Here is a 9,045-nt window from a genome sequence, read left to right on the forward strand (position 1 = left end):
CTACAACAACACAGTTCATGCCACGGGAAAGGCCCCGTTTGAGATTATTTATGGCAGAGTGGTCTTGCCACCCATCCTTCGTACAAAGGATGAGATTTTTGCAATTGATGAGTATGTGCGTGACTTGGATGTAGCCTTTTCTCAGGTGCGGACAGCCATTGCAAGGTCACAAGATCAGCATAAAAGGGCTGCTGACAAGCATAGAAGAGACATGCAAGTCAAGGAAGGTGATTGGGTATTGCTGAAATTTGAGAAAGCTAGGCTTCGGAAGAGGCCAGGACGAGAGGGATCATATCCAAAGCTTTCTACTCGATATTATGGACCCTTCCAATTGAGTGACAAGATCAATGAAGTGTCCTTCAGGCTTGCTTTACCCAGCCATTGGAAGATTCACAATGCTTTTCATGTGAGCCTTTTGCAGAAGTATGTGGGGCCAGATTCACAGGAGCCTGTCACAGAAGATCCACCACAAGTCGATGAGCTTGAGGAGATCCTTCAGCCAGAGAAGATTGTATTTCACAAGGAGAGAAAGTTACCACATGGGAAGCTTTCCAGAAGATACCTTGTGAAATTTAAAAATTATTTACCAATTGATGCAAAGTGGGTAGATGAGGATTATTTTGCTGACTACCCTCAGCTTCTACAGACATATCTTGAGGCTTTTCAGTTGAGGACAACTGTTTAGAAGCCCGAAGAGATGTCACCATTTGGTCCATCTCCATTTCTGGAGCCACTTCTATGGGACTGTCACTCCATAGAGTGGCCAGATTTGTGCCATGTTCACATGGAGCCAGGCCACTATCCCATGTGAAAGGGCCAGTTTTATGGTGTCACATGGACGGGAGCTAGATCAGTGCCACCCGTGTGCGACCAGTGCTGCGTCACATGGACGGGAACCAGCTTCGTGTCACCCGTGTGATTTGCTTCGTGCTGTATGGACGGGAGCCTGTTGGTGCCACCCGTGTATGGCCACGATGGTGTCTTACCTATGGGACTGTCACTCCATAGGAAGACAAGGACATATTTATTTATATTTGTCGCGCCAATTTTGTGCCTGGCAGGAACCTCTTGTACAAGTTTCATGAAAGGGAGATTTCGTCCATTATTTGTGCACATGCATTTATGCCTGCATGCATAAATTATTTTTTTTTATGTCCATGAAGTACCTGCCTCCCATCTGCACACGTGAGCTGTACTGCTGCTGAAATCTGTACATGCCTGCTCTGAACCGACCTATACTTGCTGCCCATGTGCTGAATCTGCAAGTACAGCACCTGATGTACCTGTTGTACCTGCTGCAAGTATAGAACCTGAATACCACCCGACTGGCTGTACCTGCACACGTGTGAAGCACCTGATGTACCTACTGCAAGTACAAAACCTGAATACCACCCGACTGGTTGTACCTGCACACGTGTGAAGCACTTGATGTATCTGATGTACCTACTACAAGTACAGTACCTGCATAGTACTTGGCTAGTTGTACCTCCACACGTGTGAAGCACCTGATATCCTGATTGTACCTGCTACAAATTGTACCTGTTGTACCTGGATTGTACTCACCGTACCATGTGCCCTCATGTTTTCTCATTTGTGTAATTCTGAAATTTGTTAATTAAAATTCAGAGAATTCTTTAAGTTGTGTAGTGCAAGAGCAAAGCATATATATGCTGACCATGCTCAGAAATGTTCTTCCTGGTGTGGTCAGTATATTTCCCTGTGTGGTGTTGTTAACCGCGCTCTCAGAGCTTCTGAGAGCCAGTGAAGGTTAGACTCACCAGGGAATTTGGGAGCAAAGCTCATTGGGGAGAACCAGGCCACGTTCCCTCTGCGGTATACCCCTTGGCCTGCGTTAGTACGGGCGTGCCTGTTGGTGCACGGTCCCAGAAGACCAGTGAAAGGCAGGAGGTGTCCACCCAGTGAAGGTGGGAATGAGCCTGTGATTTGGGGCTACTCCGACCAACACCTCTTCATCGACTTGAACCAGTTTTATTTGGTTGTTTTCAATCCCTTGTGGAGAAATCTGGCCTGTCATGCCCGTGACACATGTACAAATATAAATACTCCAAGAAATACAAAAAGTATTGAGGGGGGGGAGGGGGGGCGGTCCTTTCCGATCCCATTGCTGGTGTCATTTGTATTTTCAGTATTTCCAGTATTTGTGTTGCTGATGTTGTTTCCATTGTTTAATAACAGTTAAATTAAGTGTTCTAAATATGTGTATATTGTCTTCTGATCTGTAGGCCTCTGTAGGCCTCCTGTAGGGAGCGGTCACAGTTGTCACATGCACTCTACACTCAGTGCATGGTGACAAGATGGCTCATCATCAGAAGTGCAACAGTTGTACAGTTTTAGAACCCAATAGGATGATAATTGTCGTACGTCGTGACCCCATTGTACATCCTTAGTCCAGGATAAGTCAGACACGAGCTACATAGGTCATTCCTCAGCCTTAGCGGGTCAGTCAGTCAGTCAGTCAGTCAAGTCCCTTAACCCACTTGGAGAGAATCATTCATGCATGTAGAGTCAGTAGAAGCCTTAGGGTTTGCATCAGAAAGCACTCTGCATCCTGCATAATATGCATTCATATGCCTGTGCATCATTTAGAACATCCCCGAAGCCTTAGGGAATTTACTGGGATTTATCTGGTATTTTTTCTATATTTATTAGTATTTATTTAGCATTATTTGCATTATTGGGTATTTATAAATATAAAACTTTATTAAATGACCAACCTCCAGTTAGTATAAATAGGCTTGCCTAGAGCCTATTTTCTCATTCAGTCTTCATTGTGTTAAGAGCTCTCCTCCTCAGCCCTAGGAGCACCCCTTGCTTTCAGCCCTAGACTAATCCAGCCCTAGAGCCCATAAGCTTGCTTCTCCAGCCCCTTGAGAAACCATAGCTTCAGTCAGCCCTAGGCGCCTGCCTTCAGCATCCATTCAGCCCTGATTCAGCATCCATTCAGGCCCAGATTCAGCACACCATTCAGCCCAGTTCAACGCTAGCAAACAGCACAACAGTCCTGCTTTTTTGACCAGCCGTACAGCAGCTTCTCTGCATTTTCTGTCCAGCCGTACAGCAGCAGTCTACAGCCTCTGTTTCTCATGCGTTTCAGTCCCACAGCATCTCTACAGGATTGCGTTTCTCTCCACAGCAGTTTCCAGCCCTGAAGATTCAGTCTACAGCAGTTTCCAGCCCTGAATCTGCTGTTTACAGCAGTGTCCAGCCTTCTGTGCATCATCCATACATGCAGCAGTCATCTGGTGAAGGTAACACAGCATTCATAAGTGTTTTCAGCATTCTAACATAGTGTAGAACAGTCCACCTTCTTCTTCTCTCAGCCTCAGGTGTGCAGCCCTTCCTCATGCCCTTGGGAAGAGTGCATAGGCTCGAGATCAAGTCATCGAGGTGTTTCTACAGCAGTGTACAGATCAGCCACTCTCCGATCCTCCGAGATCTTGCGTTTGGCTTATCTACAGTCCACAGTCATTCTCTCTAAAGAAATAAAGCAAATACTATCTCGTTATCGGGATAGGGGGCCCTTCAGTGGGTAATTCGGGACCCAATCTGGTGTACAGTTCTCATATCTCTCTCTCTCAACTCTTTAAAGTTTGAAGTATTGAAATGGATTGCTAAACTCACGAAACTCAGGATACAGAAGACGGTGTGAGCATTTGTGTGACAGGATCTTCCAATACAAAAACTTCCGCTGCATATCACAACAGTACACCTTAAGTGGGTGCCTGTTTTTAACTCCCAAAAAGAGGGGTTTGTGGTATTTTTGGAGGGCCTGCCACTTTTAACGATGGAAAAGCAAACATAGGCTGGAAATAGAGGAGGGGGTCGACTCTATGAAGGGGGAAGTGATGCGCAGATGGGAGGATCAGCAGTCGGGCAGTTTCGCTCTCTTTTCTCTCTCTTGGGGGTATGCGCATCTATAGAGAAGGGGACAGCAGTGCTTCTCTCAGGGTTTGCTGGCCGTACATGACCTTCAGCTGTAGGCGCTCTCTCTCTCTCTCATGCACTGAACCATCCGTACACTGACATGGCAGGGGCTGTTGGGATTTGTTTTCGCTGGTCGTTCAGCCTGGGCAGCCTTTTCTTTCTCTGGCGCAGGCCTTGGCCTTACACAGTGGGCAGCAGACAGACTCTCTTCTCTTTTGCTGGCCATACACAGCAGAAGGGGCTGCAATTGACACTGCCTACTCCCTCCACTCCCCCTACACTGATCGTACAGAAATTCAGCCGCCGACAGGGCCTGTCCGTACAGTCGTCCAGGGACAGTATAGGTCACACGTGTGGAGCTTAACCGGCCAACCTTGAGGGCAGATTTGGACCAGATTTTGAGGACAGTTTTGAGGGCTGTTTTTGAACTATCTTTGCACAGATCTTGGGAGATCTTTGTGGATCGTGGACTTGTCGAGGTACTGTGGCAAGTCGTACAGTGGTCAAGCACGACTTCTCTCCCCCTTTTTGCTCAGGTTGTACAGTGGTACAACAGCTGGGCCAAATCAGGGACTGTTTTTGGAGAGACAAATTACCTATTTGAGAGTCTCGTTTTTGGCAACATTGGGTGTGACACCGATCCAGGCTGTTGATTCTTATTGGCTCTTGGAGCAGATTGTGCTTTGATTCCTGTGCAAGTGTTTACTGAGGAAGTTTGTGGAGAAATCTAGTGCATTAATGCACCCGCACCTTGGTATCTTGTAAAAGCTTCTATGTGAATAAAGAAGTGCCTACGGGGGGCTGGCCGTTCCGGCTCAGTGTTGTGTTCCTTTTAGCATTGTTTATGATCATTTCCGCTATGTTTTCGGCTCAGCTGGGCCAAATCAGGGACTGTTTTTGGAGAGACAAATTACCTATTTGAGAGTCTCGTTTTTGGCAACATTGGGTGTGACACCGATCCAGGCTGTTGATTCTTATTGGCTCTTGGAGCAGATTGTGCTTTGATTCCTGTGCAAGTGTTTGCTGAGGAACTTTGTGGAGAAATCTAGTGCATTAATGCACCCGCACCTTGGTATCTTGTAAAAGCTTCTATGTGAATAAAGAAGTGCCTACGGGGGGCTGGCCGTTCCGGGCCCCGGCTCAGTGTTGTGTTCCTTTTAGCATTGTTTATGATCATTTCCGCTATGTTTTCACATCTTTGTTTGGCATTTGAAGTGTCTGTCCATCGATCCGGGTTCCCTCCGGTTTCACTAGTACAAGATGAAAACAAAAGCAAAAACATAGGCTGAATTTGGTGTTCGTTCACACAACAAGAGAGCTTTCCCGGCTAAAAGCATATGCAAGACCACCATGGACAGTCCACAGCATTCCCACATCAGCCCGGGACAGCCCTATAAAGCCATCTTCAACCCTACAAAGCCCACAGAGCAAATCAACCAGCCACAAGGAGGCTGAACCAGCAGTCAACCAGCCCTCAGCTCCCTGCAGCAGTCGACCAGCCAATCCCTCTTGCCAAAAAGAGTCGGCCAGTACATAGGGTTTAATCCTCAAGTCGACCAGCACATAGTCTCTGCCAGAAGAAGCCGACCAGCAGCTTTTATGCCTGTTAGCAGCCGGAGGGAAAGCTCCAGAGCAATCGACCAGTTCAGCTCCTCCATGCACCAGTAAAGCATGCGATCAGCCCCAAAACACGACTTCTCTCAGTAATCAGCCCATGGCCCCTCGTCATCTACAATCCCATTCTTGGTGTCGCTAGTTCTATGCCTCTAATGGGTTCACACTCTTATTTTTTGCATTTTCATGCACAGTCATGTTCACAATATCCAAGTACGGGATGTGCGTGACACCCCTCCTACTTAGCTAGACAGAAGCTACAGTGCCTCATAGTAATCCGTCAATAAAGCTGGATAAACTTCTTTCGAGCCAAACCACTTCACTCTCTTGGTTCTGGATCTCCATGAGGTACTGACGCTCCTTATGACCCGGGCGAAGTTTGAAACGGTGGAGACTTCGTTAATCTTCTTGACAATCGAGAAGGATCCAAAACTCCTAAAGGAAAACTTTGGGCATCGATTGCACACCAACTTCCAGCTCTACTTCATGATCAAAAGATACACCCACTCACCTTCCTAAAATTGAACATCTCTCCAATCTTTGTTGATCTGCCCCATGTGTAGGCCTCCTGCACTTTAGCCAAACGGTCCTACGCAGATTCCAAGATCTCATGATAAGACTCTAAGATGCCATTGACATTGGGCACTTGAGACCCCATCCTAGTCAAAAGAGACTAGAAGGGTCTCCCAAAAGTCACTTCCTATGGGGTCCCACCAATAGATGATGAAAAAGAATTGTTTAGTACCGCTTGAACCAAAGGCTAAAACAATTTTCACTTGGAGACGAAGTGGCCCAGGGATCCATCAAACTCCACTCTAATACCACGTAGGAAACCTACAACAGCTGGCAAATGCACCCACAACGACGCCAGCACATAGGAGACCGCAAACCACTAGCACCGATACGGAAGGACGCAGGGTCGCCGAGCAACCTCCCATCTCTTGCTCCACCACCCTTTCCCAAAACAACGGGCCCGGGGAGATGACTATGACAAGGTGCTACTCTAGCCTATATATGCTCTTCAGCCCCCATGGTTCCGCATATGGAATAATCCAACACACCTTCCAGCCATGCATCAAACCCGAGATTTGCTGCATGATTTGCCACTCCAACACTAAGCAGAATACAAAGTAACTCAATTGATGCCTATACTTTGTCCTAAACAATGTAGAAGAGTCGATCGAAGAGCAAAAGAAGAATACTTGTGTCACAAGCACATGCTCCTTAGACATGACATTGGCTATGGGCTCATTTTGTGTAGGCTCATCATACAAAACAACATGTGGTCTATGTGATTCTGAGGGCATCCTTAAAAGAAATTCACAATATCAATGATGACTGTTTCGTCTACATTGAGAAGTGTATTTTTCCTATTGGCTTCCTCCTATCATTCAATCGACCTTGGCAAGGAGTGCTATATTTATCTAAGGTCTAGACTTTAGGATAGGTAACGTGCTTGGTTGAAGTGTTCTAATTAAAACACTGATTATGCATCACATGACTTGATTACTAAACTGCAAATACACGAGGCAAGGCAGAATGACCTAATCGACTATATCTTGCATGAATGAATATATACAACGGAAAACAAAGATTTATAAGAAATCAGGGGATTCTGCACACATATGCAACGCAGCTATGTTCGAGACTACGTCAGGGCACTGAGGTCCCTCTTGAAAAGAGGGAACTTGAAAAGAAGCCTCTCCTATGTCCCACAGGCATGCGTTATCTGTCTACCAGCACTTTAGAGTCTAGACAAGGCTTACAAAAAATCAACATGAATAAAACAATAATCATGTCAACCTCTCATCCAGAGAACAGAATAATGAGTGCATACCTTGGACGGGCTACGCCATTGTATCGAAAACGATCATCGTGCATGTAAAATGCCCCAGCTGTGGGAACAACAAAAGGCTCTGCATCCTTCTTCTCCTCTGTAGCCCCTTCTTTGCTGCCACCTGCTGCATTTTCGGCACCACCTTGCACTTTCCCTGTAACATCCTCTATATCTTCTTTGTGATGTTTGGAATGCTCTTCCCCACCATCATCCTCCTCTTCCTCTTCCTCATTCATATCCCTCCTTCTAGCAGCAAGGCCAGCCACCTCCTCTGCATCCTCATACTCCTCCTCCTCTTCCTCTTCTTCCTCATCTTCTGCAGGAGGTGCTCCCTGGTCTTCAACGTCGTCATCATAATAACCAGGCCTCCTCTCAGCGATCATCTCCTGATCATCTTCCTCGTCATCACTGGCAACACGGCGCCGCAGTGCCAAAGCAGACGTCCCTTCTTCGCTGTCACTCTCATATTCTGCTTCTTCCTCAATGCCAGATTCCTCCGCTCTATTGCTCTCCTCGTGAGAAGCCATTTTATCTTGTACCACTGAGGTCAAAAGATCCCTGCCAATATCATGAGATCAGGCCAAAAAACCTAATATAGCTTCCAGGTTGCACTAAAACCAATCAAGAGCAAGAAAGGAGAAAATTTGCACATTAAAAACAAAAGCTTCTGCATTGTCCTGAAGCAATGCTCTTAAAGCGCAGGGGGGAACCCTAATTTGTACTAGAGCCTCTTCAAGCAAGCTTTTCAAGCGCAGAAAAAGCCTAATTGGCACTGAAGCCGCCTAAAACAAAGCTTTAGAAAACTCGGCTTTCCAAGCGCAGAAAAAATCCTGATCAGCACCTAAACCAGCTTTTTCAAGCGCAGGGAAAACCCTAATTTGCACTACAGGCTCTCAAAATCAAGCTTTACTGCGCAGAAAAGCTTTCGAAACTCTGGAAAGAAAGCACAGAAAAACCTAATTTTCCTCAGAGATGAGATCGAGGGCAAAAAAGACAGCACTTGGATCAGAAACACCAACCTGAATGAGAGATCGTGAGTGCCTCCTGCAGAGTCACAGCGATCGATGGCTGCAAACCTTCGTCTTGGTTACATCTTAAACGCGTCTGTGCTGTGTTTGCATGCTTTTCTATATTATCGTATTTCTCGATCAACAGAGTATAATACTTTTCTAGTTTTTGTTGTTCAGCCTCTCAACCAAAATAATTCAATAAAATATGAAGAAAATTTAGTCTTGGTTTATTTAAAATTTCATTTTTTTCCAAATGAGTGTGGCATGGTTAATAGCATGCCAAAAAATTGTCTCTTCATTGTGTTTTTCACAACTCATATTGGTATTGTGCCTTGAAGGGCTGTCATTTTGGGTGTGTTTCACTTCTAACTATGGTTGATGTACATGTTTTTGGAAGTTGTTGATTGGGGGAAATACTATTTTCTAGTATTGCACCCCAGCACACACAGACACAAAGACACAATCAGCCTATCAGGTTTCAATTGTATGTGTAAGTCTAAGTGGTGTTCTAGTGTCGCACACTGTCCTACCTAATACAACCCTAGCATGGACATGCTAAAGGGACAAGTACGAACCTTATGCGGTGTAAACATGGGTTAGCAAATGGCTATTAAGAGAGTGGACTAGTAATCTCATAAA

At 45.8% G+C, this 9,045-nt stretch overlaps 1 protein-coding gene across 29 annotated transcripts in view; it reads right to left on the reverse strand.

Annotated features, from left to right (window-relative positions):
* The window catches only part of LOC147622135 (CASC3/Barentsz eIF4AIII binding protein), a 34,654-nt gene extending 26,041 nt beyond the window's left edge, over positions 1-8,613 (reverse strand). For 21 of the 29 annotated variants that reach the window (XM_086823245.1, XM_086823247.1, XM_086823238.1 and 18 more), the window contains exons 1-2: positions 8,416-8,587; positions 7,397-7,954 (exon numbers count right to left, since the gene is read on the reverse strand). In XM_086823245.1, the coding sequence (XP_086679371.1) occupies positions 7,397-7,923 (527 nt within the window). In that variant the 5' untranslated portion in view covers positions 7,924-7,954; positions 8,416-8,587. Of the gene's footprint in view, positions 1-7,396; positions 7,955-8,415 lie in introns of all 29 variants that reach the window. The other 8 variants (XM_086823252.1, XM_086823255.1, XM_086823259.1 and 5 more) reach the window with 1 other exon arrangement.
* Positions 8,614-9,045: the final 432 nt, after the last annotated feature.

Source organism: Cibotium barometz, chromosome 29 (assembly GCF_041138505.1).
Source record: "Cibotium barometz isolate CiBa-2024 chromosome 29, ASM4113850v1, whole genome shotgun sequence".
Taxonomy (NCBI): domain Eukaryota; kingdom Viridiplantae; phylum Streptophyta; class Polypodiopsida; order Cyatheales; family Cibotiaceae; genus Cibotium; species Cibotium barometz.